At 51.7% G+C, this 27,624-nt stretch overlaps 10 protein-coding genes across 10 annotated transcripts, besides 9 other annotated features; 7 read left to right on the top strand and 3 right to left on the bottom strand.

Moving 5' to 3' along the window:
* Positions 1-361: 361 nt before the first annotated feature.
* Positions 362-388: a microsatellite.
* A 213-nt stretch (positions 389-601) lies between these two features.
* Positions 602-4,272, top strand: ACLA_052180 (uncharacterized protein; the record flags this gene model as incomplete). Its single annotated transcript, XM_001272171.1, has 2 exons — positions 602-3,079; positions 3,139-4,272. 2 exons carry the CDS (start codon positions 602-604, stop codon positions 4,270-4,272), a joined length of 3,612 nt encoding a protein of 1,203 aa, XP_001272172.1.
* Positions 4,273-5,122: 850 nt separating this feature from the next.
* Positions 5,123-6,118, top strand: ACLA_052170 (emp24/gp25L/p24 family protein; the record flags this gene model as incomplete). Its single annotated transcript, XM_001272170.1, has 4 exons — positions 5,123-5,335; positions 5,463-5,589; positions 5,701-6,001; positions 6,100-6,118. 4 exons carry the CDS (start codon positions 5,123-5,125, stop codon positions 6,116-6,118), a joined length of 660 nt encoding a protein of 219 aa, XP_001272171.1.
* Positions 6,119-6,727: 609 nt separating this feature from the next.
* On the top strand, positions 6,728-7,724 carry ACLA_052160 (succinate dehydrogenase assembly factor 2; the record flags this gene model as incomplete). Its single annotated transcript, XM_001272169.1, has 2 exons — positions 6,728-7,193; positions 7,288-7,724. The coding sequence occupies 2 exons, from the start codon at positions 6,728-6,730 to the stop codon at positions 7,722-7,724; spliced, it is 903 nt and encodes a 300-aa protein (XP_001272170.1).
* A 539-nt stretch (positions 7,725-8,263) lies between these two features.
* On the top strand, positions 8,264-9,790 carry cpcB (40S ribosomal protein RACK1; the record flags this gene model as incomplete). The annotated part of the gene is made up of 4 exons (XM_001272168.1): positions 8,264-8,343; positions 8,567-8,693; positions 8,806-9,123; positions 9,365-9,790. 4 exons carry the CDS (start codon positions 8,264-8,266, stop codon positions 9,788-9,790), a joined length of 951 nt encoding a protein of 316 aa, XP_001272169.1.
* Positions 8,414-8,433: a microsatellite.
* A 391-nt stretch (positions 9,791-10,181) lies between the features above and the next one.
* Positions 10,182-11,633, bottom strand: ACLA_052140 (TPR domain protein; the record flags this gene model as incomplete). Its single annotated transcript, XM_001272167.1, has 1 exon — positions 10,182-11,633. One exon carries the CDS (start codon positions 11,631-11,633, stop codon positions 10,182-10,184), a length of 1,452 nt encoding a protein of 483 aa, XP_001272168.1.
* A 320-nt stretch (positions 11,634-11,953) lies between these two features.
* Positions 11,954-13,353, top strand: ACLA_052130 (SOS response-associated peptidase; the record flags this gene model as incomplete). Its single annotated transcript, XM_001272166.1, has 3 exons — positions 11,954-11,980; positions 12,033-12,567; positions 12,632-13,353. 3 exons carry the CDS (start codon positions 11,954-11,956, stop codon positions 13,351-13,353), a joined length of 1,284 nt encoding a protein of 427 aa, XP_001272167.1.
* A 248-nt stretch (positions 13,354-13,601) lies between these two features.
* ACLA_052120 (uncharacterized protein) lies at positions 13,602-14,488 on the bottom strand (the record flags this gene model as incomplete). The annotated part of the gene is made up of 5 exons (XM_001272165.1): positions 13,602-13,662; positions 13,718-13,748; positions 13,803-13,882; positions 13,934-14,340; positions 14,393-14,488. 5 exons carry the CDS (start codon positions 14,486-14,488, stop codon positions 13,602-13,604), a joined length of 675 nt encoding a protein of 224 aa, XP_001272166.1.
* A 490-nt stretch (positions 14,489-14,978) lies between these two features.
* ACLA_052110 (RNA polymerase II mediator complex middle subunit MED1) lies at positions 14,979-17,336 on the top strand (the record flags this gene model as incomplete). Its single annotated transcript, XM_001272164.1, has 2 exons — positions 14,979-16,631; positions 16,686-17,336. 2 exons carry the CDS (start codon positions 14,979-14,981, stop codon positions 17,334-17,336), a joined length of 2,304 nt encoding a protein of 767 aa, XP_001272165.1.
* A 1,681-nt stretch (positions 17,337-19,017) lies between these two features.
* Positions 19,018-19,052: a microsatellite.
* A 1,262-nt stretch (positions 19,053-20,314) lies between these two features.
* Positions 20,315-20,344: a microsatellite.
* Positions 20,345-22,611: 2,267 nt separating this feature from the next.
* Positions 22,612-22,639: a microsatellite.
* Positions 22,613-22,639: a microsatellite.
* A 386-nt stretch (positions 22,640-23,025) lies between these two features.
* glnA (glutamate--ammonia ligase) lies at positions 23,026-24,804 on the top strand (the record flags this gene model as incomplete). Its single annotated transcript, XM_001272163.1, has 6 exons — positions 23,026-23,028; positions 23,128-23,166; positions 23,262-23,354; positions 23,741-24,245; positions 24,309-24,730; positions 24,787-24,804. 6 exons carry the CDS (start codon positions 23,026-23,028, stop codon positions 24,802-24,804), a joined length of 1,080 nt encoding a protein of 359 aa, XP_001272164.1.
* Positions 24,805-25,377: 573 nt separating this feature from the next.
* Positions 25,378-27,324, bottom strand: ACLA_052090 (putative MFS transporter; the record flags this gene model as incomplete). Its single annotated transcript, XM_001272162.1, has 4 exons — positions 25,378-25,992; positions 26,120-26,723; positions 26,800-27,111; positions 27,179-27,324. The coding sequence occupies 4 exons, from the start codon at positions 27,322-27,324 to the stop codon at positions 25,378-25,380; spliced, it is 1,677 nt and encodes a 558-aa protein (XP_001272163.1).
* Positions 25,713-25,746: a microsatellite.
* Positions 26,038-26,076: a microsatellite.
* Positions 26,039-26,076: a microsatellite.
* Positions 27,325-27,624: the final 300 nt, after the last annotated feature.

The following is a 27,624-nucleotide window of genomic DNA, read 5'->3' as shown; positions in this document are numbered from 1 at the left end:
GAAAAGAACCTCCTGAGTCAAAAAGTTTAGTGTCTCCAGCGTCCATTATTGCTCCTCCTTTCCTTCTTCTTGTCTTTGGATCTTCACTTCTTGACAAATTCTGGCTCTTTGTTCACCCATTCATTCATTCATCCCTTGTATCCCTATAGTCTAGGTATCCTTGATGTTCGCTCCTTTCAGGTCTTGATGATCTTGTGTACTCTCTCTCTGCTCTCGCTCGAGGACTGTCTTCCCGATGGAATAAATGAAGAGTGACGAATGTGCCACTATTGAGTATGTTCAATCTTTTCTGCCCTCTTGTCCCTTGCTACTTGAATTCTACTGGCGACTTGCATCATCATCAGCTGTAAAGAATTCAGGCAAGAGAAAAAAAAAAGAAAAAAAAAAAGGCCCCCAACAGCAGGGCGGTGCAATCACCAACATTCTCCAACTCAAGGCTGACCAGAGACATAACATTCTTACAGTTTGCTGTTTCAGGATGATCTAGTGGCTTCATTTCGACTTCCTCAGCCCTTAGAAAAATACTTCTACACCCCTCCGCGAGAACCATCGAACTGTACAATCCGCCATCACGGCGTGAGATTTCTATATATCGCCAACCATGCAGCACACCAAAGGATCCGAATCCCCGGAGCTGGGACGATCAATCTCCCGTTCACGCAGTACCAGCATGTCTAGCGACTCCCAGCTTCCACGCCTCCATCTCCTCTCGCCACCACCAGTCAACCCCGCTCCGTGTTTCATTGCATCGTCCGCCGCCGCCGAGATCATCACCGCAGACCAGGAATTCAATACCGCAGACTTCGTGACCAACGAAGAAGATGCTGGCGCCGATGCCAGCGCCCTCATCACCCCCGAGGCCCTGATCGCTTTGAATGGCTTTCTCGATCACCTGTTATTCAACATTCTGGCCACAGCCAAGTCGACGCAACTGACCTGCATCCGGCCTGCGATAGCAGAGGTCTTGAAGCCTCGGCTGGCGAAGGAGGTGGTGTCCGCGGCTGATGAAGAGCTGAGCGAGTATATGGGCGGGGAAGAGGACGAGCAATCCGAATTCCGCGGTGGTCAGAGCCCCACGACCGACTTTGATCTGATTCGCTCCTGGAAATTGACTCGCCTGCGATGTATGGTGTACACGAGACTGGGCGACATGGAGGAAGACGACGAAGACGAGTACATTGCGCAGGATGGATTGGTGGAGACGGGTGAGGGGATCCCCGCCAGATTTACCAGCCATGTGGGCAATATCACCCCGGCCGCCGCGATCTTCTTGACCTCCATCATCGAACACATTGGAGAGCAGGCTCTCATCATTGCCGGTGAAACCGCAAGGTCTCGACTTTCTTTGAAGCTGGGCGACGACCACGATGAAGTGACCGAGTCCGGCGCCGAACGCAGCAGTTTGGATCGACTGGTGGTGGAGGAACTCGACATGGAAAAGTTGGCTCTGAACCCGACTCTCGGACGTCTCTGGCGAACATGGCGGAGACGCGTTCGGACCCGCAGCTTGTCTCGGACGGTCTCGAGGGAGTCGATCCCGCGTCGCAGATTGACTGTCGCCTCTGTGAGCAGCAGAAAAAGCAGCACTGCCGGCATCGACGATCCTCAACCCCAGATGCCTGTGCCGTCGGTCCAGGTGTCCCGAAAGGAACTCGATCCGGCATCTATCTCTCTACCCATGAGTGAGCATGATATCGATGAGATTGAGATTCCTGGATTCATCTCCGACCTCGATGGCAGCGAGGTGCACGAGATCCACGAGGTTCAGACCATGCAGGCCGTCGTTGCCCACAAGGTGCGACCCCACAGCCTCATGGTGCTCACGCTGGCGTCCCCGAGATCACCTTCATCAAACGGAAACTCCCCCGTCACTCCTGGCAGCGCACAGAGCACCAGGTCCACTCGTCATGTCCGATCGCGGTCCCTTCCTGGTAGTCCAGTGCTCCAAGAAGACACATCATGCAGCGACGAGGTGGCCGAGGGGGTCTCCCCAACTGAGGAGCAAAAGCGCCTGGAGACGATGTATGAACGCGATGAGGACGACAAGCATTCGCGGCCGCGGAAACTCGGCCAATCCTCGCATGCTCGAGGTCTGCCGGCCGATAGCCCGGCCGATGAGCCGACAGGTCCTGCCGCCTGTCCAGAAGCCGTCACCACATCTTCGCTATCAGCGGCGTCAATGGATGCCGTGACTAGCCAGGCCAGTACCACTGACCTGTCATCGGCATCCGTGAGCGATTACCAGGACAGCCGTTCGGAGATTATCGAGGGTCATGGACTGTTCGAAAAGCCGACTTTGGCTCCATTGCAGCGACCAAAACGAATGGGAAGCAAGGATCCTACTCGAAGCACTCCTTCGTCGCCAGCAAGAGAAAGTCCCTCGCAAGCCGAAGAGGCCAATGAAGCTCATGTACAAGGTCAGGTAGCCAAATCCAGTGCGTCACGCCCCGCTGTCAACCTCGATGCCTCCTGGCTCTCGGATGAGGATGCATCTGGCCCAGAAGCCGGACTTCCAGAACGATCGGCTTCTGCGGGCAGTAGCTCTACCCGAGCGACACCACTTCCAGCCGACATCCCCATCAAGAAAGTCGGCCAGCCCGTGTCCACTCCCGGAGAAAATAGTCGTTCCGACCGTCCTCGGACAAGGCCCATACCCGCGCCCTTGTCTCTGGTCAGTGTCGCTCAGCAATCCTTCGGACGGACGAGTCCCGCACTATCTACGCCTGGGAGCTCAATTACCGAGCGTGCTGCGGTTCAGCGCTTATCACGCCCATCTCCCTCGACAGCCTCGTCCACTTACTCGAGGTCTTGCCGGTCAGACAGTATCGGTAGTTGTCGCGTGACGCGCCCTCTTACCGCGGGGTCCACTACTTCCCAGGTTTCGAGCAAGATCAAGGGTCTCATTGGTCGCCAGACTGAATCCGCTGCTCATACTCTTCGCAGTTCCTCCGACACCGGTCGAGCATCTGCTGCCACTGGTGATTCTGTTGATGATGACAAATCTGCACTGGATGATCTGATTCAAAGCGAAGAGACCATCCACTATACATTGACACCTAAGAGCGTGAGGGATATAGAGGTTTGTTGATACCGATTTATCTTTAAACCCGAGAATTTGATGGCTGACATCTGACATAGGAGATGGATTTCCCTGCGCGTCGACCTTCGCGGACAGCAACTTCAGACTTGGCCGAGTTCTTTAAAGATACAGCACCACCAGGAACCGAGGTACCTAGACCGAAGGCATCCAAGTCATCTTCCAAGAGCAACATCGATCTCTCCCCAATCGCAAAGTCCAACTCAGCCGATAGGTCGAAGTTCAGGTCTATCCCGGCCACGGATGCAGATCTCGCTGAGAAACCGAAGAGCTACACCCGTAGCAATGGGCCACGTCTTGAGGCCCGCTCAGCAGTGAGCCCAAGAGGGGACGAAACATCCGAACTAATCAAGTTCCTGCTAGAAGGTCCACCCGACAGCGGGGCTCATCAGGTTGCCCGCACAACTGCCCCATCGCAGGATACACTGGCTTCGACCGACTTGCGGAAGAGGATTCCTTCAGTTGCTAGCACACAGGAGGGGTCGATGGCGACTCGGTCCCTGACTTCTATCGGATCCCACACGGCGCTTTTGGATTCTGCCACTCGCTCGACGGCACAGACAGACGTTGCCCTTAGGACAGCCACTTCCTCGAGTAGCACTCCAGTTGAAGCTCAGCCTGTGCGGAAACCGCGTCGGGTGCGAGATCCGTATGCCATTGACGATTCTGACGATGACGAGCTGCTTGAAGATCTCTTGCAATCGTCCAAGCCGAAACGGGAGGAGGAAAGTTTGATGGACTTCCTGCGCAATGTCCCACCGCCTGACTTTGATCCCCAGCCTGTGCCTATCCAGGCACCACTGACCAGGTCTCCTTCGACCAGTTTTGGCAGTGCCTCAGCCATGAAGGCCCGGCTTCTCCGCAACACTTCCTTCGACAAATCTCTTTCCATGAAGTCTTCAAGGTCTTCGCTGCGTCAGCAATCGGACAACCACGCAATGGGGCCGTCGAACTATACCGTCAAAGGCGGCATGGAGTACAATGGAGGAGCTATACATGCTGGGTACGGTCTGTCTACGGTGTCTGAGAAACAGACCGAGACCAGTGCGTTAGCCAGTTTCCTCAGGAATACGGGCCCGCCGGAGCCTCCTGCCAGTCGGCCTATGTCCACAAGCAAAAAGGACTTGAGTAGTTTCTCTCGTCTCTTTGGTCGTCGGAAGAAGGTGGAAGCCTAGTGCACCCACCATCCATCCTCGAATATTTTCAGCTTCTCCCCCTTTTTTGCTCCTTCTTTGCGACTACGAAACCCGCTACATGCTTGGCAGATGACCTGTCTCTTTGAGCGTTCTGAGCCAGTGACGAATCATTGCTTGCTTCTTCTTCACTATATTGATACTCCCTGCAGTATTTGCCAGCTGATACTCTGCACATACCTTTATTTGACTTTCATCAAAGCGGTCTTTATAAAATTGCGCTCACTTGGCTATACTATACCATCTATTCCCTTCTCTCTGTTATGATTCTCTTCAGCTCATATCCTGTCTGGATATTTATCTCGACTCTTCGACTTTCCAATGAACATCGGACTGGGTTGTGAATGTATATATGACTGGTTGCCCCATTCTTTCGGTCCTCAAGGCCAAAATCAATCAATCGCACTATACTTTCACATGAATGTTTCATGTTTCTCTCACTATGAGCAAGATCGGCGCACTCAAGCAGTAGATGTAGATTCTCCAAATGAGGACATAGAACCGACTCGCAAGCTGTATACTTGACTGCACTGTCGAACATTCCCTTACGACACTGTTCACGAAGAAAAAAACATCATTGGGACGACTATAATCGAAATCTCAATCTTCCAAATCAAATATTATTGCTCACTGTGACTATCAAAATGAATTGCGCTCCTCATAGATATGGCCAACGATAGCGGAACATCATTTTCCCGAGAGCTCCCCGTAGACGCGGCGTGGCATCAATAATGTTTGTAGTATCCGTTCCGCAATCGAGTCCATCTGTCCAATATCTTCAAAGCCTCCCCCTGTCGGCCCAACAGGACACTCTAAAACAAACTCCCTCACAATGGGTCGCTCCTCAAACCTCAGCCTGGGGTCCGTCCTTAGCGTCCTCTTCCTTCTTTTCGCCCAGCTCTCGTCCGCACTGAAATTCGACCTGTTCGCCAGCACGGGGAACAACGAGCGATGTATACGTAACTTCGTCTTCAAGGATCAATTGGTTGTGGTGACCGCTATTGTGGGCGGGCAGAAGGGTGATGGGCAGGTTGTCAATATGCATGTATGTGGTTCGCGGTTTGCGGTTTGCGGTTTGCTCCTTTGGATTTAAACCGTTGCGTGGTTGTCGTTTTATCGGGTGCGTTGTTGGAGAAGTGAACTGATGCTAACTGCCGTCTCCGGGGGGATAGATCAAGGATGCGCTCGGCAACGACCACGGCCGGCCCAGAGATATCGCAGGCGAGACTCGGCAGGCGTTCACCTCTGTCGCGGACACGGCGTTCGATGTCTGCTTTGAGAACAAGCTCGTTTCTCACCGTGAGTTTCCCTGGCCCTTCTGTCCCCTTGGACCAGGAATATCTGGTCTTCGGGGAGTTTATTGCATGGCGTCTGTGTGTGTGTGTGGTGCTAACACCGATTACGTTCTAGACGGCCACTCCAACCTCTTCGAATCCATCGAGCTCGACGTTGAAATCGGCGCCGACGCCCGCGACTGGTCCAGCATCCAGGCCCAGGAGAAGCTCAAGCCCGTCGAGACCGACCTCCGCCGCATCGAGGAGATGGTCGCGGAGATCGTCAATGAGATGGAGTATCTGCGCGCCCGGGAACAGAAGCTGCGCGACACCAACGAGAGCACCAACGAGCGGGTCAAGTGGTTCGCCTTCGGTACGATGGGCATGTTGATTGGGCTCGGCGTGTGGCAGGTCATATACCTCAGGGCTTACTTCCGGTATGTTTTTCATCTAGAGTCTGCTGGAGGTTTTGTTTGGGTACATTGGTCGCGGTGTTTGTATTCTGGCTAACCCTGCTTTGCGTTGCGTGGTCTAGGTCGAAGCATCTTATCTGAGACCTTCTCGCGTTCTGTTTTGGGAGCTTCTGGCTGTCTGAGGAGGTGGCTCATCGCTGCTTCTACATGGCACTGCGGCGGCTCTGTTGCATTTGATGTATTCAGCCTTATGTAGTTTCAGGTATATTTTATGGTGCAATTGCTCGGTTACTCATACTTATGAAATGACACCTGTGATGACTGAATTCTTCCGGACTGTAGTAGCTCAACGAAGAGTATATTTGCCCAGTAGCAATATTAATAGTATCGTTGCGAAAACGTGTTGCTCAACCGTTCTATGGGATACCGAATTGTGCAGTTGGTTCACTTGAGGCCCATTGAGTCCTTGTGTACAAACCTCTGCTAGCTACAGACATCATGTAGTAAGCCATGCCATACATCCTCATGAGAAGCAATCAGCTTCATGAAGACGATACTATGGATACTGCGTACCTAGGCTTCGCCTGGTATACATCCATGTGCAAACGCTGCAAACAACGCAGTATTACCGCGGATGATGTCAATTCCGTCATTATTAATGGCCTCACTCTACATTGTCAACATCGTCGTCAGCGCCGACGGCCTATACCCCAAGCTCTATCCTCAATTTACTCAATTTGAAGTCTGAAAATGTCTGCACCACGACTAATCCAACGCCTGCTGCGCCCAGCAGGCTCACCCCTTTCTCTCACGACGACAATCGCCCGTCGTCCCTTCGGCAGCTCGGCTGTCCGCTCAAAGGATGCCAATGGCAATGGCATGGATCGCGCGCCCTCGACGGCCCCAGCGCACCGCGAGAACCAGACATCCAAGCCCCCGAATCCCGCCGTGCCGAACACAACCTCTACTATGACCAATGACTTCCCCAGCGTTGGCGCCAGAACGCCGCCTCCGGAGCTCTTGAACTCGGTCGACCCGAACTACAAGCCCGCGGATTCGTACGCTGGCAAGGTTGAGCATTTCACCGGCGGCAGGGAGCAGCCCGGTACGCAGAAGCCGGAGCTCGCTGTGGGCGAGATGGAGGGGATCACGTTCAAGGTTGAGCCGCTCCGGCGGACGGGCGAGGACCCGGCTACGATGCGGGCTCGGTTGCTGTGTATGTTTTGTCCTCTTTTTTTTTGTTTCTTGGTTCCTCTACACTGTCCTCCGGAGTTGATTGGAGCTAATGCGATCTTATTCTGGCTACACAGACCAGAGCAGAAAGCGAGGAATCCTTGAATCGGACCTGCTCCTGTCTACCTTTGCCGACGTCTATCTGGCCGATATGACGCCCGAGGAGCTCCAGCAGTATGACCGGTTCCTCGACGAGAACGATTGGGATATCTACTACTGGGCCACGCAGGATGCCCCCGACTCATCGGCCGCGGCCAACGCGCCTGCGCAGGATACGGTCACGGAAACGTGGAAGCGCACTGGCGAGAAGAGCGGCGAATGGAGACAAACGCACGGAGCTTACAAGGCTGCGTATCGGCCTGTCCCCTCGCGGTGGGCCGAGTCGGAGGTCCTCACGCTCCTGAGACAGCATGTGCGCGATAAGAGCGCCAAGGGATTTCATGCTGCGAAGAACAAGAAGACGGCTGGCGGTGGTTTGGGACGGATGCCCAATATCCAGATCTTTAACAAATAGTTTTACTGCGCTGCGGGTTTGGGTTGCATGGCATATTGCTTGGTAGAGCATTATGTGAAGGGACTATGACCGGGATGTGTATATATAGGCATGTACAATAGAAAACAATGGTTGTTCAATGACTATCGGCAGTAGATATTTTGAATCCGGACAAGTCATGGTTGTATACCAGCTCGCTCGCTATATTCAAGTTCGAATATACCGTAGTAGTTCCCTCGACACAAGGACCATCGTGGAGACTAGTAGTAGTAGTAGTAGTCTACATGCTGCCCTCGAAGCCCCCATAAGGCCATTCTCCATCTGCCATCACCCGATGACATGACGGATATAGATGGACAAGCCACGTGACTCGCTTAGGCTTAGGGCTTGCGGACCACACAACCAGTGGCGGAACGGGCTAGTTTAGGGCTTAGGCGGGCACGCTGGTTCTGCTCCTCCATCCTCGAGTGCTGCGATTTTATCTCAGGCCCAGAGTCAACGACAATTGCTCCGCCCGCGTTCATCCTCCTCTCTCCTCTCGCGGCCCCTTCATCGTCATCATGGCTGAGCAGATGGTTCTTCGTGGTACCCTTGAGGGCCACAATGGCTGGGTTACTTGCCTGGCTACCTCTCTGGAGAAGTAAGGGAATACCGATCATCAAAAAAATTGCAGCAAAAAGATCAATGCCGCAAGAGATGGGAAAGAAATGAGAAAGAAAGAAAGAAAGAAGTGAAGAGAAATGAGGGCACAAAGAAATTTTCATCACCTTGAAGATGGGCGAAAATTTTCGGGCATTGATTTGAGCTGGAGCAATATATCTGGACAAATGGATTCTGACATGGTTTTTTTTTTCTCTCGATAGCCCCAACATGCTGCTCTCTGGCAGTCGCGACAAGACCCTGATCATCTGGAACCTTACCCGCGATGAGCAGGCCTACGGTTACCCCAAGCGCAGCCTCGAGGGTCACTCCCACATCGTCTCTGACTGTGTATGCCACCCCGTGAATTCCTAAGAGATCGGAGGATTCAAGACCATGAGAAAAGAAGCAAGGAGAGGGAAATGCGAAGACAACCTGGCTGACCGTGTATGTTTTCGTACAGGTGATCTCCTCTGACGGCGCCTACGCTCTGTCCGCCTCTTGGGATAAGTCCCTCCGCCTGTGGGAGCTCGCCACCGGCAACACCACCCGCACCTTCGTTGGCCACAACAACGACGTCCTCTCCGTCTCCTTCTCCGCCGACAACCGCCAGATCGTCTCCGGTTCTCGTGACCGCACCATCAAGCTGTGGAACACCCTCGGTGACTGCAAGTTCACCATCACCGACAAGGGCCACGCCGACTGGGTCTCCTGCGTTCGCTTCAGCCCCAACCCCCAGAACCCCGTCATCGTCTCCGCTGGCTGGGACAAGCTCGTCAAGGTACGTTCATTTCTCTCCCGTTCCGTTCGCGTTGATCTGAGACCCGAACCCGCCTGTTCAAATGATGTATTGCATAATTATGTATTTGCTACTTCAGAGCCCTTTGCGGCCATGAGACAAAAAATCACCAATGCCCTGATGAACACAAAAGATCGATTCGATTTTTTGCACTTGGAATATGACGAAACAGCTCTGTTACTGTGGAAACAAAGAACTAACACGAGTATTTTGGTCATTCTAGGTTTGGGAGCTCGCTTCTTGCCGTCTCCAGACCGACCACATCGGTCACACCGGTTACATCAACACTGTCACCATCTCCCCCGATGGATCCCTGTGCGCCTCCGGTGGCAAGGACGGCACCACCATGCTCTGGGATCTCAACGAGTCCAAGCACCTCTACTCCCTCCACGCCGGCGATGAGATCCACGCCCTCGTCTTCTCCCCCAACCGCTACTGGCTCTGCGCTGCCACCAGCAGCTCCATCACCATCTTCGACCTCGAGAAGAAGAGCAAGGTCGATGAGCTCAAGCCCGAGTTCGTCGAGAAGAGCGCCAAGGCCCGCGAGCCCGAGTGTATCTCTCTCGCCTGGTCCGCTGATGGCCAGACTCTGTTCGCTGGTTACACTGACAACAAGATCCGTGCCTGGGGTGTCATGTCGAGGGCATAGATGAGTGTTTAGCGGAGGAGAGGAAACTCATGTTTTTCTTTTGTTTTTTCAAAAAGAAAGCGCAGGCATTGGTTGGGATGTATGAGCCACGAGCAATGAAAGCACTCCGGGCCTGGGCCCTGGGTTTTTCTCTTGACATGTCCTAGCTTACTTGATTCTCCATAAAATTCGTACGTCTGGGATCTTGTGAAGGGTTGGCATGCCAAAATGTTCTAATACCAAGTATAAACAAAAAAAACATACCATAAAAATATACCTTAACTTTCCTACTCTTCAACGCCTTGTACTGTAAGCTCGTAGTATCTCCTTTTCTGCCCCAATAGATCAGTGTCATGTCAACCCATCGTTACAAGTGTATTATTATCCATCTACTGTACATATTTCCAGGCCGCTATTTCTTCAACTGTGCCAATGCCTCATCCACAAGCACAACACCCTCGTCGAATCCTAGACCCTTAGCAAGAGACCTTGCCTCGAGCCAATATTTCTCGGCTTCCTTGCGCTTGCCCTGGAGATGCGCGATTTCCCCTAGGCTGTGCATGGCCGCAACGCAGGACATGTCACACTCCTCGTCACGGACGGGAGGCTGCAGTCTAGCGGCGACGTCCAGGGCCTTCTGCGCCCACTGCTTGCCGGAATCGATGAGCTGCTGCGGCGCGGCCGCGGAGCCGGGGGACGGCGTGTTCTTGTGGAGCTCGCCGGTGATGGCGGTGGCGACGTCGGCCATGAGCGTGACCTGCTTGCAGGTCGGATTCTTGCCCTCGTCTGTGCGCAGCATGTCCAGAGCGCGCAGCAGGAGCGGCAGGGCCAGCTCGTTCTTCCCTTGCTGCAGATAAGTGTGGGCAAGTTCCGAGAGCGAGGATGCCATCTCTGTCAGGCTCAGCCAGGCGCTTCTGTCGTCTCCGGTTGAGGCCGTGCCGACGGGCAGGCCCAACGCCTGCCGACGATGGAGCTCCTTCAGGGAGAGTTCGACGGCGGCTTCCTGGCACGCCTCGGCTTTCTTCTCGTCCTGGATGTAGTCACTTGCGTAGAGTTCCGCGAGGCGCATGTTGATGCCCACCACCTTCTTCAGCACCTTGTCGCGCTGGCGCTCCTCGTATTCCGCCAGCTCCTTCATCTTCTCATCCGTGGCGAGCACCTCCGAGTCGTCAATCTGGATCTTCTCCGGCTTCTTGTCCGCCTCTGTCTCGGCCTTCTGCGCATCCTGCGTCCTCATCCTGCCTTCCTCCACCCACTTCAGACACTCCGTCTTCGAGCGCTCCAAGACCTGGATGGCAGGCTTCGCCAGCCCGGCCTTCTCCAGCATCATCGCAACCTGCAGATGAATCCCGATCATCTCGTCCGAGAACGGATGCATGCCGAGCTCAACTGCATTTCGCAAAGCCTCCTTGTACGCCTTCAGAGCCTTGGGCGGGTTGAGGTCGATCTCGGTGTAGTACACAGCCGTGCGCAGCGCCTCGGCGACCGGCGGCGGGAATTTGTGATACTGCGGCCCGACGCGCGTCACCTCGACGTACGAGATGTAGGCGAATATGGCGCTGGCTCCAACTACGGAGATGATGGCCAGCGGGAGGAGGATCGGGTTCTTGCGCCAGATGCCCTTCGAGGCTTCTTGGTAGCCGTGTTTCATTCGGTGGGCGAAGCTGACATGGCGGGTTTGCGGGCGACCGTGTCCGGACAGGCGGAGTGGGTTTTGGGGATGTCTGTTAGGAGGGAAGGTTCCGGTGCTGTTCAAGGGTCGGAATCTGTGAGACGTCGAGCGTGTTGAGAAGGTTTGGTGGCATTGTAAGTTTTTGGGCCGGGGGATGGAGGCGCAGGCGCGCCGTGATGCTGTGTTCAACATATTGTGTGCGTCCTTTCCCTTGCCGTCAGATCATTTAAATCGTGTGTATAAATCGTCTAGAGATGATAGCTTGTGGCGGAGAACTCGTGACGATTGCAAGCGATATTGGCGAGGTTGTTCGTAGTCTATCAGTGGAGAGAATTATATCAATGACTTTAGGATCGGAGGTGGTCCAAGCTCCGCCGCCTGGTACATATGACGTCGAGTCATCTGCTCAACACAACAATTATCACTCCTCCAGTTGCGCTTAATGCTTGCGAATCACTCGCAGATGATGTGGAAAGGTTGAAATACTATTTCATGGCACTGAATCTGCCAAGATGTGTGGACGATACGCCCTGGGAGTGGTCGGTAGATCGATACCTCTACGGAGTAGTGACTAGCTAACCAAATCACCAGCGCATGGCCTATATCCGGCGCCATCTGCAGGAGCAAGGCATGGAGGTGGATGAGGTACCCGATGAGGACGCAGTAAGAGAAACGTACAACTTTGCACCGGGGTATAACGGCGCTGTCTACCGCGCCGACGTGTCGGACCGTGGTCTCGTCGACGACACGGAGGAACACGACTCAGCAGAACACTCGGAAGAGACGCCAGCAGACTTTCGAGATGAGAAACAGATGACGCATGATAAGAAGTTGAGGTATAAGATCCAGAGTATGAGATGGGGTCTCATCCCGTTTTGGATGAAGCGGCAGCCCGACTATGGCTCCCTCATGCGAACGATAAACTGTCGCGATGATTCCCTTATTGAAGACCGAGGCATGTGGACGTCGATGAAGAGGAAAAAGAGATGCATTGTGATCTGCCAGGGCTTCTATGAATGGCTGAAGAAAGGGCCTGGAGGGAAGGAGAAGGTCCCGCATTACATCAAGCGCAAAGACGGCGAGTTGATGTGCTTTGCGGGGCTGTGGGATTGTGTGTCGTATGAAGGTAATATGCAATTCTCGTGGAGTCATTTTCGGGGTGGGATGGTGTGCACTGACACCACAGGCAGGCTCGGACGAAAAGCTCTACACATACACTTTTATCACGACTTCATCAAATGCATACCTGAAGTTTCTACATGACCGGATGCCAGTGATCCTCGAGCCAAACAGCAAAGCGATGCAAATCTGGCTAGATCCCAGTCGCACGACATGGTCGAGCGAGTTGCAGTCAATCCTCAAGCCGTACGAGGGCGAACTGGAATGCTACCCAGTCTCAAAGGATGTCGGCAAAGTCGGGAACAACTCTCCTGATTTTATCATACCCGTCAACAGCAAGGATAATAAGAGCAATATTGCCAATTTCTTCGCAAATGCGAAGAAGCCAAAAGAAGAGCCCGGAATATCGGTTAAGGTCCAGGAGGAAGACACGAAGGAGCTGCTGTCTTCTGAGCGAAAAGTAGTGAAAGACCAATCTGAGGAACGCAAGACTCAGGACGATCACTGGAGTGAGGATAATGCTCCGATTCCAGGACCAGGAGTTAAAAGGGAGCATCCTCCAGACGGCGACGATATGATCAAAGACGTAGATCACAAGAAACAAAAGACTGAGCCTACTCAAGCGTCTTTTACAAAGAAGGGCCAATTGCCTCGGCCAACTTCAAAGCAGCAGGCAGTTTCTTCCACCAGGAAAACACGAAGCGCAACACAGAATGACAAGCCTATGAAGAAAACAAATGCAAAGAGAGGGACCGATGGTTCTCAGCGAATCACGAACTTCTTTCAGAAATAATACACCACTATTTTCGTATGATCTCCCATCTGCATGGTTTACAAACATGCCCAGTGAGCGTTTGTCGCTTGCAGAATAGACAGTGCAAGCTTGCGGACACGCTCAGAACTGCAGAATCCTTGAAGTACCTAGGTATTGTGATGCGAAATTAACGCAAAATATAACTCAACTGTCCGGCAGCTTCGATGTTTGAGAATGCAACAAGTATAGTACAAGATATGGTGATAATACATGTCTAATGACGTACCCTATTGTAACTCACGGAGCCTCTGAACCAGCTTCTCTCTTAGGAAGGGACTCAATCCAAGGCTAGAGCAAAGTGTCAGCATCAAGATCAGATATAAGGACTCCGAAAGGATCTTACATTCCATCTCGAGTAATAATTCGGTAAGTGCCTGTTGCCAGTTAGCATGAAATCCCGGTTTTTATTGGGCACATATGAGCCGTACCGCTTGGTTGGTAGTTTCCATTCTCTCCCACAAATTGCCCATTGGCATCGACTTCAAGACTGCCGAAAATATCCTCGGGCCTTCCACGCCATTAGTAATTTACACCAGGGCTTCAGCGAAGGGTTCCATACCATGCAATCCGTCCATATTCTGGAGGCCGCCTGCTATCCGAGACATGGATCCAGCCACCCCTACCAGCAGACCCAACACCACCTTGACCGCTGGCTCCCCCACTGGAGTCTTTGGTCTCCCGCCGTCTCCTGGGTTGTTGTCCCGTCATCAGGACTCCTCCGGGGCCCAGATTGGCTCCGGCCGTCGAAACCATGACTTGGGCTTGAGAAATCGCATCCGGGTCTTCGTGGGCATATTTCGAGAGAACTTCTTGCAAGATCTTCAGAAAGTTGGGGTTCTCCCTGAAGGAGTCCGTTGTTGGGGGCAATTTGGATGTGGTGCCAATGGCCGTCTTTTGGTTGGTAGGCTCTGAAGATAACAATGACAACGTGTGTCTACCACTTTCCGGCTCATTTTGGAATACAAACTGGGACTGTGAGCCTTGAGAAGGAACGAACTTTGTTGACGGCGGAACTTACAATATGAGGATTGCTGTCAAGTGTAGACAATGAGCGGATCTGGCACCATCTCGCAGCCCTAAAAGAGTGCCGGGCAAATGTGTTCGTTAGAATCATACTCGAGCAACTACACGCGAATATCCAGAGATAAATTGGTATCTCAATGGAGTACTTGGAGGTGGATGGAAGAAAGCTTCGATTGATGCTTCTTTCTTATGACGCGGTAGAGGCAAACAAGACAAACTCATGTGACACAATGCATCGTCGGCTGCGACAATTTATTATTGTAGTATTAATGCAGTCAAAGGGTTATTCCACAGTTTTTCATATTGGCTACCAATCCCTCTACTTGCTTTTCTTTCTGTTCTGCTTGGCTGATTGTGATGAGGAAAGTCGTCTTGCGTAGACTGCCACCGGTCTAGCGATCTTGCATTTGCCGACAGTGTTTATCGTGCATCTCTCCGTAACACGGAAAACAGACACTTCATTGATAAACCTGGCTCTTAATTTTATTCCAATTCCATGCATGACACTCAACTGTTGCTAAACCATTCATGAAGTGCTGCTGCTGAGGCATTGTTAATACCATTCTTGACTCTGACCAAACATGGCGACACCATCTTCGAAGCCAAACCCGGGAGCAACCCCAACCCACCTGACTTCTTCTCCTCGTCCTTCTGGTGGGCATATGGCAAGACCCATAGCTCACAAGTCACCGTCAACAAGGACACCCTCAGCATCAGGACATGGCCATGGTCATCAACCGAGCGTGTCCTCTCACCAATATGCCACGCCTCTTGCCGCAACTACAGGTATTGACGATGCTGTCACGTTCAGTTCACCTTCGGCTCTGCTTGCGCTCGGTGGTTATAGCGGGATTAGTCCTTCTCCTGCTGGGCATGATGCGCTGGTAGGCTCTGGTATGAATGAGAATGACATTCAGACGCTGGGAATGCAGGGGATCAAACTAAGAACTGCTCGGGATAATGATGAAGAGCGGAGAAGACACATTGATGATGTCGTCCAGCTATTACGGACCCGCATCGCCGGCAGGGCAGTTTGCAGAGAAGGGATCGAGAGACTGGGCCAATTTGAGAAATTTGAATCGATCTGGCAGGAGGACAATCTCAATATTGCTGGAAATTTCGTTGACCTTGAGATTGAATTTTATCGCGGTCAGAATGTTGTGAAAGACGTCAGCCTCAACTATCTAACGCAAGAAGGTACGGATGGCGAACGGCGAGAAGAAGCTACGGCTGTCTTAAAGCGCGATCTAGTGCAGAACCCGGAAGACGGAGAGCGTGGTATATGGAAGTCTTTGACTGGATTTCATGGGAATCTACAGTGGCTTTCCAAACATGACCGGCTCAGCCAGGAAGTCAATTGCTTTGAAGCGATTGAAGGTCTCTATGCGAGCTTGAAACGGGTATGGAGTGAGGAGCAGAAGCTTCCCAAGTACTCCCGTGAGTATGAGCACCTATGTGCAGGAGCTATCGGCCGACCTGGTCTCCATAGAGGGAATCGATTGGGACTCTGTTTGGATTATTGGATTCCCCAGGCGCGAGTGCTAGACGCAAAGCATACGAAATCATCTCCTGACGCCATGGCCATCGATCAACCTGCTAGTCAAGCGACCGACGACGATCTAGAGCCGCAAAAAGGAAAATGGCGTGTTATGATCGAGTGCGAAGAAGGATACCCGTCACTACGTATTTCAAAAGAGTGGGTTGGCTCCGAAGCTCTTACCGTGGTGAACAATGACGCGAATGGCTCTTCTTCGAGTGAGACCGCCGCTTCAGACATTGCAGTCGTCAACTGGGCCGAGCCACCCCCAACCATGAGCTCCTTAAATCAGGGTGGCTCCGAGGCGATGGGGCTTGATACAAGCATGCTGGGTTCCTCCACACCGAACCGCCGATTCGTCGCTCGAATGGAGCCGCCTCTTGATGTTCCCATCTTGGCAGCTTCTGATATCTATCGGCACCTGGGCATTCAGCTGCCTCATGAGTTTCGAATGGTGACTTATGACGGGTTGCTAGTTCCCGGATGGTCGCCTCTGTCCGCGACGGAGGCGGACGCTGAAGACTCCAATCAACCGAGTCGGAGAAGGCGAAGAACGTCTGTACAGGGGTTTGACCAGGAAGGCAAGCCTTGCACAAAACATCATGGTTACACTTTCCAGGCTTTCGAGTCAGTGGCAGGTCGAACCATGCGTGATATACCATTCTCGCATCCGCGGCAACTTGCAGACATCTTCCCGGTAGGTACATGATATGGTGAATTAGTCTCATTTTCTGACACTTCCTTTGCCTAGATCCTTCGCCAGTATGCTGTGCTAGCAAACCTTGTTCACAAAATCTTCAAGGACGAAGGGTTGAAGAAAGATAGCCGGGGAAATACAGAGAGAACTTCCAGCCAACAAGATCCTAGGTTGCCGACCAAGCAGAATAAAACGATCGTCTTGAGCAACAAAGATCCGAATGAGCAGAAGCTTGAACTATTGCTGAAGGGACCAAACAAATCAGCTGTTGGTGCCACGGGCATCGGAGAAGACACTCCAATGTCCTCGCCGACACCGCTGGACAACGACGGTGCCCGACGAGAAGAAGTCAAGGTGGATGTGACTCTGCGAACTCAGCTCGGCCAAGCACCTGTGATTATGCTGCTGTTCACGGTGGAGGACCCTCGTCTCGCAATTTCTCCTGGGGACTCCATATTGAGTAAGGTGTCGCTTAGTTTAGAGATTGGGCCGAACGGCCGAATCTCGGTTGTGGACATGACGGGACTACTGGAGACCGAGATCGCCGCAAATGGCAAGCCTGATGTACAAGTGGCTGATGGCCAGGTCAAGGAGGCCCATGGATTGCAAAGCAAAATCGCCAAGGTGCTAGAGATATCCCAAGATATTGGGATACTGGTGGAATGGGTGTCGCGGTGGGTACGGCAGCAGAAGGGTCGGGGGTGAAATGCGGGACGGGCCACGGTCGTATGGAATACGGAGTAGGACTGTCCGCAAACCCCGGGTGGGGAGGAGGTAGCCTGGTAGGTAGTGTAGGTGGAATCAACCTGTCGGTTTGCTTACCGTCCCGACTTCCCCATGCCGTCCCTCAATCTCCGTTGTTCCCACATTGCAAGCAGCTGCCACATACATGCATTGCACTAATCCTGCGGACCGCGGGACGCCGGCACCCGATCGTAGGGGCTAGATACCTGAGCTTCGATGGGTTTGAACATTTCTACTCTCTGGAACAGCGGGGTTGCGAGCTATCATATCAACCAACCTCCTTCTTAAGAGGGTAAAGAGTAGCGTGCTTACTGCTCACTCCAAAGAGGCCGAAAGCCGACCTGCATGGCCGAACTGTTGTGAAGCTGTTGTTACTGGTTACTCAAGACGCTGGTCCAGGGGCCTTCTATCCCCGCGACGGCGATCCGTTGCATGGCTGGCCGAACGAGCGCAAGCGGGATACGGAGTGCAGAGTGACATGTCATTCTACGGGGTCGGGTCCAGCATGAACAAGTCATCCAAGGGTCTCCGGTGCAGAAATCAGGTCGAAATTCGGGCAAGTGTGACTGTGTGAGAGTCCAACCAGGGGGGGGGGGTTGGGTCTGGGGAATTTGGCATGGAGTTAATTGGCTACGGGATTTGTGTAGGATAAGATGCCTTAGTACAGAGTACCTAGAAAGCATCTAGCAGGTTACCCTGTGGAAGAAGCGAGCTCGATATTTGAGACCAGGGCCGCACGATGTATCATGTATCATATCGCACGTGTAACCTAATTCCAACCTCATTGTATCGAGTTGACTTCCAACAACTGAATGCATGCAACAGTCTGCGACCAACCCAAGAGCAACAAATATTAGTACTACTACATAGACGCAATTTCTTTTCCCAAATACGGAGGACCTACGGAGTAGAAAATGAGGGATTTTTAATCGATACGATCGAGTATCAGGCAAGGGGGCCTAGACCCGATGTACATATAGTATCTGCTGAATGCAAATGCAAATGACTATCTATATAATTTCAACCTGTTTTTACAATTTCCACGGATGTTGAAAACGGAGATGCAAAATGCTTGAATAGTGCGCATGCCAAGCGGCCAGGAATGTCTGATCAACTCAACTGCGCGAATTTCGGCCTCTGCTAAGTGCTAACAGTGACAGCTGGGTGAAAGTAGAATGTGATCCTGGAGGACATCAATTCAATATCTAGGAAATCTTGACGATACTTGGGAGTCTGAAGAGGAGAAGGTCGCGTAGACTGTAGAGTAGAGAACGTGAATGAAGTACGTAGCAATTGAACTTGAGTCAGTTCACCGTTGCAATCCACCGTATTGACTCGTGAAGACTATCTAGATAGTCTAAAGATAGATGACTTGAGACGCGTACCTCCGTTCCCTGAATAATCCCAGAGGATCTGAAACACCCACAACTGATGCCTGAGGCACGGTCCCAGACTGGGATCCAGTCAGCGCCGTTTGTCATGAATCCCCGTCGCGCACCAATCAGCAGCGGACGATAAGGGATCCGAGCTGAGTGGGGAAATGACTGGTCAGGCAGAGCGCTGTTGTCCGCGGTCGCTTTGGGAAGTTTGCAGGAGCGAGAGGTTCTCCAAGCGAGAGGGTGTTTCAATGATAGGTACCTGGTTTCTTTTTTTCTTTCTTTTTTTTTTTTTATTTTTATGAGGGATTATGAATGGTATGGCGGTTATTGGATGGTGATCCGATGCAAGGGGATGGATTTCTCCGTTCGATTTAAAGGTCCTTAGGTAAGTAAGCACTAGATTGATAGTCCCTACTCCATAGTCCGTAGTCCGTACAAGAGGAATTTGCTTTTGTGGAGTCGGTGAGGGATATAGGGATCCTCCGTAGATAGATACTGAATTACTGATATGATAAAGTGATACAGGCAGGTGACTATTACCCGCTGTATTTTCACTCTTTCGCCCGTGCGTTCGTTCGTTTCTTCTTTTTCATGTCTTGGCTTCCAATTTTTTCAAACCTCAAATTACAGAGCTCGTAGGTCGAGTCAAGTACCGAGGTCATGCAATGACGTTCCCTCTTTGACCCTCGGCCGTGAAGCTGCAACAAGGCGAGGACTGGTTTGGACTCAACTTTTCAGCGTCATTTGTCGGCGTCAGAAGTCTACGATCATCCCTCTGGTGTCCAGTCGCAAGTCGCATATGATTGAGGGAGAAACCGGACCAAGAACGATGATGTCTTTGACTCGTGGGAGATGACGCTAGCCTGGAGCCGGCTAGAAGGGAGTCAAGGACTAAAGGGGGCTTTGGCCGAACCGCCACACAGGGTTATGTAAGCTGTTCTCTAGCTATTTCCATCGGCTATCAGAATAATGTCAATGTCTTTATGTTCATGAAGAGTGGTAGCGATGCCCTCGTGGTGAATAATCAACGACACGACTTTGGATTCTGGAGCTGTCTGACTGTGAGACAATGCATCTGATGGAAATAGTAACAGTTCCAGTTGTCAAGTGGAAAGGAGTCGGAGTCGTCGATCTGCAACTACGGAGTATACGATTCACAACCCTCCGCAGGGCTGAAGCCTCAGCCACCCCGTACTCCGTCAGCAGCTGCTTCCTGATTCTTCCGAATTAGTTTGTCTTGACGCTTGACTCTCTCCATCCACCACTGCTTCTCTATCTGTCACAGCAGTCATCGGGAAGACTAAGGATTCCAGTTCACTTTGATCGGACACTAGCAAGGGTCGCCACTCGAAAAGTCTGGAGAAGATGACTTTCTCCAGAATTATCCTTCCATTCCTCCAGATTTTCGAGTTGATTAGATAATTCAACCTTCTTTCCCAGTTCCCCTAAATAATAATATTATCGAGGCGGTGCAAAAAAATGTGCGTTCTGTAATTTTCTGACTGGATCATCACAAGCCCTAGTATTATACTTAGTAACACCAGTCCGGTCTCGGGGTGCTTTTTTTTTTTTTTTTTCTTGTTTCTTTTTGGTTTCTTCTTCCAATTGAACATCTTTTTGCCACGACCCACATCTCGCACAAGTTCTTCGGGACGTGTGTGTGACTACACGGTATGTGTAATTGCTTTACCGCTTAAAGTTCCAATGTATCGACGAAGTATGGGAAAATCCAGTAAATTGATTTCTGCCTAAGGGGGAAAAAGAATTTGGATATGTTGGGCTGCATATATACTGGGTATTAATTTGTAGCGACTATGGGGGGAGAAAAGGATTCAATTTATGAGGGATATTAAAGAAACTTCAATGGGGGTTGATCTTGGCTTTTGGAGAGAAACTAGAACAGTCTTTCTGACATACTCCGTAGATACATACATATCTACTGCAAGCATGGAAGAAGAGAGCAGAAGCAAAAGATTAATGCAAAAATGCAACGAAAAGAAATAATAATAATAATGTGGCAGACGCGCTATGATCCACCCACGCGACATGGCGGGGGGGAGGGGGGCTTTTTCTTTTTTTGAGGGGCAGCCATTGATAAGGGATTCGGCCATTCAAGGCTCAAGCTGGAGCCCAGCCGATAAGTCGCAGGTACCGAGCACCGCGCGATTAGACATCGTTGGTTTTGGGATTTGGGAACTTGGGGGACTCTGTGTGTATTTACAGTAAGTCTTGAAAAGTCTTTGAATTTGCTATACACTGGGAGTAAGTAGTCTATTCCCAGGTTGAAATATGGACTGATTCACTGACTGACTCAAGTTATCAAGCAAGATAAGGAAGCTGTGATTAGGGCACGCGATGCTTCAAACTAGAGAATAGATAAGTCTCTATGGCGCAGACTACACTCGACTAGATTCAACATGTTGATGTCTCCTTGGCTAACTAACATGTCAAATCGCCAATAGGATTAAAGTCTTTTACCGTCGGGTGCATGGATGCCATGTCTGCATTCTGAAGCCGTAGATATCCTTCCATAGGTCATAGTGCTCAGTACCTATTTAGAGAGAATCTACCTACTATAGGCTTGCCATTGATATGCACTGGCCTTCTATCACAGTTTAGATAATACCTGTTAGCAACATGATCACGGATATCTCGTCGCTCTTCCCAGATATCAGAAAATCGTCCATCATTGCTTTTTTGCCGGAGAGTCAGCAGGCGCATCATGCGCGATGACCGCAACGAATACAGGGAAAGATCTTTATCAGAAAACCGCTGGTCGCGATCTCTCACAACTCACAAGCCAGAGAGCAGTCAAAGCAGTTAGAGTACCTCTGGCGTGGGGTGGGTCATCAGGGGGAAGACCTGCAATTTTGATTTTGAGGTTATTATTGATTCATTGGAGTCTGTAGCGAGAGGACCTGAAAGGCTGAAAGTCCGAAACTACTGGATTGTGCAGGCGAGGAACGACGGGACTGGAGGATTATTCTCTAGTCTCTTCATGGCTACCTATCACAATACATGTCCCTACGGAGTGGTAGTATCTATCTAGTGCCTGACTGGGAAGGGAAAGAGGGAGTCATTTTTCGAGCAATGGATGGATGGAATTGGGGATTGCCTAAATTGGGATTGCCCTGGATGAGCATGATGCTTGCAGCTAAACCACATACATATGAGCCTTGTACGGTATCAACGCAGGCGGCGATTTAGGCAGTGACAAGTAAGTCAAATATTTAGTAATAGAATCAATTGAACAGATGGATATATTCATACCAAGAATCCTGCTGCATATCACAACAATTGCAGACGCAGGAGTATATTGATGTCCTTTGCCAGCATAGTCATTATGATGAGGGATATATCCAATGTGGATGGTTGGTATGGTAACTGTGACAAACCCTGGTATTGAATTCCGCCCACACTTTACACCTCATTCCAGCCAGATTGAATTTTATCAACTTCACTGTCCCCATGCATATGATTATTATTATGTTGTTATTTGTATATTGATATTATTATCATTGCAATTGAGCAAAACAAATCCACCCTCTGAATCCTTGCCAAATAACCATCCCTAAGTTCCTAACAAGTCTAATATCGAGGCCAGATGGTTCGATCATCCATGCACACGATGTAATCAGTGGTGAATGAAGGTCGAAGCTGAGTGGTGGGAACCCGAGTAATTTTGTCTTACAGAAACGCCGCCCGGCGCCGACCTGACTATCCTTATCCGTAATTTTCAATCCTATTACCTCGTACCCTGGTTCCTTTTGTCCTTCCCGGAAAGTAAAAAAATAACAACAGATACAGCCAAACTTACACCGAATTTGCCCCCAGCAAAGCCCCAAAGGAAAATTGGCTTTTTTTTTTTTTTTTTTTTTTTTTTTTCTCTCAAAAGTTCTTCCTTCTTGCCTTAAATTTGAACGATATCCTCCTGCTCCTCCCCCCCACCCACACAGTACCTGTGACTCCCATATCTCGCTTTCGCCTCAATCTTCATCCTTTATCTTCTCTCCTCTATTTAACTCTAGAACCCACCTCTCCTCTCTCTCTCTCTCTCTTATCTACTCTCCCAAGTTACCATCGTCAGCTGTTGTCCATCTTTGGATCATTGCCATCGCTAGTACCCCGGTATCTACTACATTCAACTTCAAATCTTTCTTTTGATTGATTGAAGTCCCGTTTGCTTTGCATCGTGCAAGCTTGAATTTCTCTTCTTGAAGAGACCAAACATTTTCTTTTATATCTCATATCCCACATCACATCTGCCAATCATGGTATGTTTCTCCTCCCACTACTTGGGGGATGCATTGTCTGCAGTGCTGTTGCTGCTCGAAAAAGACCTTTGCTCTGACTCATACCCTTGTCTTCTCTAGGCTTCTGAATCGTCAACCGTCATCTCCAACACGGAGAATGTGCGTTTTCTCTTTTTATGATTACACTAGTTCCTTCTGCCGCATCTGCGGCTTAGAAGAAACAGTCATACTGACTTTTTGTGCGCTGGCAACAGCTCATGAAGTACATGAACCTCGACCAGAGGGGTCACATCCAGGCCGAGTACGTCTGGGTTGATGCTACTGGAAACTGCCGTTGCAAGACAAGGGTATGCAACTTTTCATTTTTCCCTTATCTCTCTCTCTCTCCCCCCCTCTTCTTATCATTCCGGTCCCCCGACCTGGGTGTCTGGATGCAAAACATGGATCGGGCCGGGCGCGCACATGGACAAGGATGAAGAATTCAGATTGCAATTGTGTTGGGTCAAAGCGCAGGCACAGTATGACGAATAGAGGCTGGAATCTTGCCGTTATCTTGATTGATCGATGTGCATCTTTCCCCCCTCTTCCGATAAGCCTGCGCACGGTGACTCGATGCTGCAAGCCAGGATCTCATGTCGCGCGCCAACCTGTGACACGTGACGCGTCACGCTAGTGATCCTTATCCTGCACGATCAGTCATTCATGAGTGCTAATTTGATTGTCATCCCCCCAGACTCTCTCCAAGCCTGTCAAGACTGTCGATGAGCTCCCTGAATGGAACTTCGACGGTTCCTCCACTGGCCAGGCTCCCGGTGACAACTCTGATGTCTACCTTCGCCCCGTCGCTATCTTCCCCGATCCCTTCCGCCAGGGTGATAACATCCTCGTCCTCTGCGAGACCTGGGATTCGGATGGAACCCCCAACAAGTTCAACTACCGCCACGAGGCCAACCGTCTGATGGAGATCCACGCCAAGGAGGAATTCTGGTTCGGTCTGGAACAAGAATATACTCTGCTCGGTACCGATGGCTGGCCTTACGGATGGCCCAAGGGTGGTTTCCCCGGTGCTCAGGGCCCCTACTACTGCGGTGTCGGAACTGGCAAGGTCTACTGCCGTGACATCGTTGAGGCTCACTTCCGTGCCTGCTTGTATGCCAACATCAAGATCTCTGGTATCAACGCTGAGGTCATGCCTTCCCAGTGGGAGTACCAGGTTGGTCCCTGCCAGGGTATCGAGAGTATGTGTCCCATATCGAATCTTTTTTTCTTTCTTTCTCATAAATGCTAACAAATCATTACAGTGGGTGACCACCTCTGGATGTCTCGCTTCCTCCTGCACCGTGTGGCTGAAGAGTTCGGTGTCCGGATTTCCTTCGAGCCCAAGCCCATCAAGGGTGAATGGAACGGTGCTGGTCTCCACACCAACGTCTCCACTGTCTCGACTCGTGGCGATGGTGGCATGAAGGTCATCGAGGCCTACATGAAGAAGCTTGAGACCCGCCACAACGAGCACATTGCCGTTTATGGTGAGGGCAACGAGGAGCGTCTCACTGGCCGTCACGAGACCGGCAGCATCGACAAGTTCAGCTACGGTGTTGCCGACCGTGGTGGCAGCATCCGTATTCCCCGCCAGGTCGCCAAGGATGGCAAGGGTTACTTCGAGGACCGCCGTCCCGCCAGTAACGCTGATCCTTACCAGATCACCGGTATCATTGTTGAGACTGTAAGTTACCTCAAACCATTGAAAGGGGGTTCTGCGCTTTTACTAACGACGTCTAGCTCTGCGGTGGCCTCTAAATATTTTGATATAAAACCAAAATGTGCAAACATTTTTTAGCGCTCGTATACCCTCCGGCGTCAACTGGGTGTAGAACTACAAGCGCGGCCTGGCAGCGAGAAGAGCAGACATAGATTTTGTTTTTCTTTCCTCCTCGTTCCCCCCCCCCCCTAATGCCGGTCTTTCAGATTTTCACTTTTGACTCTCTCAGAGATGCCAGAGCTTGTGTCTTTGCGTTCGTTCCCCACTGCTGCTGTTGCATTTTTAATCATATTTTCTTTCGCTTTTCATGTGGGTTATGTGTTACGTTAGCATAGAGGACTCCATTCGCTGAGGTGATATGGAGAGCCATCATTTGGGACTGGTCGGCGGCAAGTTATGAATCAGTCAGGAAATCCAAGCAAGAATCCCATCTTGCCTTGTGTGATAGTAGTATAGTGTATCAATAGAAGTTACCCCGACGCGTTCGGTGAACACCTCGCGTCCTCGTCAATTATGATGAAGCAATCCAGAGCATATTTGAGCAGTCATGTAAACTATTAACAAGCAACATAGCCAACACTATCTGCGTCCCAAAGACCATCAGCAACATTTCAAGTCCTCTTCTTAAAGAAGCGCAGAATCCCCGCCGATCCCAGCCCTTCCAACCCACGTTGACGCGCCTCACGCCTAGCAGCCCCGTCGACAATCTTGCCGGCGTCCTCGCCATTCTCACCAGCCGCAGCAGCACCACCACGACTGCGCCTCCGGCGCTCCACCGCCCACAGCGAAGCCTGCAACACCACCGACGCCAGGATACTCGCACACAGGATGCCGACCATGACGAGGTTACTTTTGCGGAACTTGGCACGGCCGGGAGCCTTGCTGTCGGCGGCCCAGCCGGCATACAGCGCGTAGGAGGTGAGGATGCTGCCGCAGTTTCCCCAGCCGGAGACGACGGCGGCGGCGGCGGCGACGCCGACCTCGCCGTGACGGCGCTGGAAGAGCTCTGTGGTCCAGGACATGGTGATGGGGACGGTGGGGCCGAGGCCGAAACCGACGATGAGGAGGCCGCCGTAGCGCGGCCAGGGGTTTGCGGCGGAGCCGGCGTAGGTGGTGAGGAGGAGGCCGAGGATCTGGAGGGCGGCGGGGAGGGAGAAGAAGAGGGCGCGGTGGTGGTGGAAGCGGTCGGAGAAGGGGGTCACGAGGAGGATGCCGAGGAGGTCCATCTATTGTTTTTTTTTTGTTGTGTCAGTTATGTTATTATGTGTGTGTTTTTTTTTTTTTTTTTTTTTTTTTTTTTTTTTTTTTTTGAAGAGAAAGGGGAGAGAAGGAGAGGAAAAGAGGGAAACGGACAAGCCAGATCGGGGCTGTCAGGAGACTCAGATCAATCCCCGACAGACCTGGGTTGATCCCCTTGATGATCACGGTTGCGTAGTTCTGCACCCCGATACCCACGCCCACCACGCCAAAGTACATGACCAGCAGCGGCCATAGGCGCCAGTCGAGGAAGATCCGCAGCAGGTCGCGCAGCGTCCACTGCGACCGGTGGTAGACGCGCCGCAGGTCGTTGTAGTGGATCTCGGCGTCGCGGCCGGTGAGCGCCGGCGGGCTGCGCGGCAGCCAGTGGAGGTATTTGCGGGGTTGCTGTTGCTGTTGCTGTTGCTCTGCAGGGGCGACAGGGCGGTCCGGAAGCCACCAGAGCAGCACGACGCCGACGGCGATGGTGATGATCCCGTAGATGAGGAACATCCACTGGAAGCCTACGAGGCCGCGGTCGCCATCCATCTCCTGGAAGCCGGCGGAGACGAGCCCCACGACGGCGGCGGAGATCTGCGCCGCGGTGAAGTACTGGCCGATGCGTTTGCCCGTGCGGGACGGCGGGTAGAAGAGGGTGAGGTAGTAGGCCATGCCGGGCCACATGCCGGCGATGAAGACGCCGAGCAGCAGACGGAGGAGGCTGCCGTGGGCGGGTGCGGTGAGCTTGTGATCTTGACGATTGGGTTCACCACACGGGGAGTGGTCGGTCGACTTACTATAAACTCCATGCCGATTTCATGGCTGCCATGCAGCTGCCGATGATGCCGACGCTGATCACGATCCGGCTCATCCAGACATGCGGGCTGAGCCGGGTCATGACCAGGTTCGACGGCAGATCAAATACAACGTAGCAGACGTAGAACAGGGCCAGACCGGTCGAGATCTGGTGCGGCGTCAGGTGCAGGACGGACCCGAGGTCGTGGCCCACGTCCATGTTCATCGTCTGCGCCAGTCCGACATTGGAGCGGATGGCGGAGCAGAGGAAGTAGAGGACCCAGAACGCGGGGATGATGCGATAATCCAGTTTTCTGGGATTGGTTGTTAGTCTGCTTTCTTTCTGTTCCTCGGATTGTTGTAGTAAAAGAGTCTTCTTACCTGTAGATCCGCTCAATCTCGGCAACACTGGGCTCATTGCCGTTCTCGACGTCCTCCTGGCTGAGGGCGGATTGCTCCCGGACGGTCTCGTTGTCTTGATGCTTCCCTGCATCCTGAGAAAAGATTGCTTGCTCTGACGAGGACATGTCGCTGTATATATGACGGCGGGGTATCAAAGAATTATACAGGTATCAAATCGCGAGTTAAAATGTGGGCAATCTGCCAACCCGGCACTGCGCAGTCGGTGGCCTTGATTGATAGTCGTATTAGGAATTAGGATTACCGTCACTTTGGAGAGACGCAGTGGACCAATTTTTTTGCGGATTTTTCCTTTGTAGGGGAATATCAATCTCTCTGAACCAATTAGCCGTGCAGGTTCTCGGGGGGCATAGGCTGATGATGGATCATGCATCCGTGAGGCAATTAAGGAGCAAATCCCCTCCAAG

The sequence above is a fragment of the Aspergillus clavatus genome, genomic scaffold, assembly GCF_000002715.2.
Source record: "Aspergillus clavatus NRRL 1 1099423829800 genomic scaffold, whole genome shotgun sequence".
NCBI lineage: Eukaryota > Fungi > Ascomycota > Eurotiomycetes > Eurotiales > Aspergillaceae > Aspergillus > Aspergillus clavatus.
Note: the sequence above shows the minus strand (reverse complement) of the source record. Positions and strands in the feature narration are given on the sequence as shown.